The sequence below is a fragment of the Eimeria mitis genome, genomic scaffold, assembly GCF_000499745.2.
Source record: "Eimeria mitis Houghton genomic scaffold, Emh_scaff2458, whole genome shotgun sequence".
Taxonomy (NCBI): domain Eukaryota; phylum Apicomplexa; class Conoidasida; order Eucoccidiorida; family Eimeriidae; genus Eimeria; species Eimeria mitis.
In genome coordinates, this window is record NW_013570795.1 from 7134 (window position 1) to 7686 (window position 553).

General features: G+C 57.7%; 1 protein-coding gene across 1 annotated transcript in view; it reads left to right on the plus strand.

The window, feature by feature from the left end:
• Nucleotides 1-47: 47 nt before the first annotated feature.
• EMH_0054090 (uncharacterized protein) overlaps nt 48-553 on the plus strand; it is a gene marked incomplete at both ends in the record, with an annotated part of 801 nt that continues 295 nt past the window's right edge. Inside the window, one exon of the mRNA XM_013497077.1 lies at nt 48-551. Within this exon, the coding sequence (XP_013352531.1) occupies nt 48-551 (504 nt within the window). The remainder of the gene's footprint in view (nt 552-553) is intronic.

Sequence of the window (553 nt, forward strand, 5' to 3'; positions counted from 1 at the left end):
TCTCCCCTCTACACCCCCCCCGGGTGCCTCGCCGGCAATTCAATATTATGACGGCCAACTCGACTTCCTCTCCGTTTCCTGCTGCAGCAGGAGCAGCAACATCTGCTGCTGCAGCAGCAGCAGCAGCAGGAGCAGCAGAGGCAGTAACTACCCCTGCAGCAGAAGCAGCAGCAGCAGCAGCAGCAGCAGCAGCAGCAGCAGCGAGTGTAGCAGCAGCAGAAGCAACACTTGAATTAGCTGCTGTAGGGGGCCGCCTGACGATTACTGCTATCGTTCCGTCTGCTGCTATTTCTGCAGCAGCAGCAGCAGCAGCAAGCCCAGCAGCAGCAGCAGCAGCAGCAGTAGCAGCAGACCCAGCAGCAGCAGCAGCAGCAGCAGCAGCAGATGTTGAACACCTGGTGGATTCCCTCGATAGTTTGGGGCTGCAGAGCAGCAGCAGAATAAATACAAACAACATAAATGCTGCTGCTGCTGCTGCTGCTGCTGCTGCTACGCAGCAGCAGCAGCAGCAGGAGCTGGCGTTTCGTATCCATCAGCAGCAGCAAAAAGATGG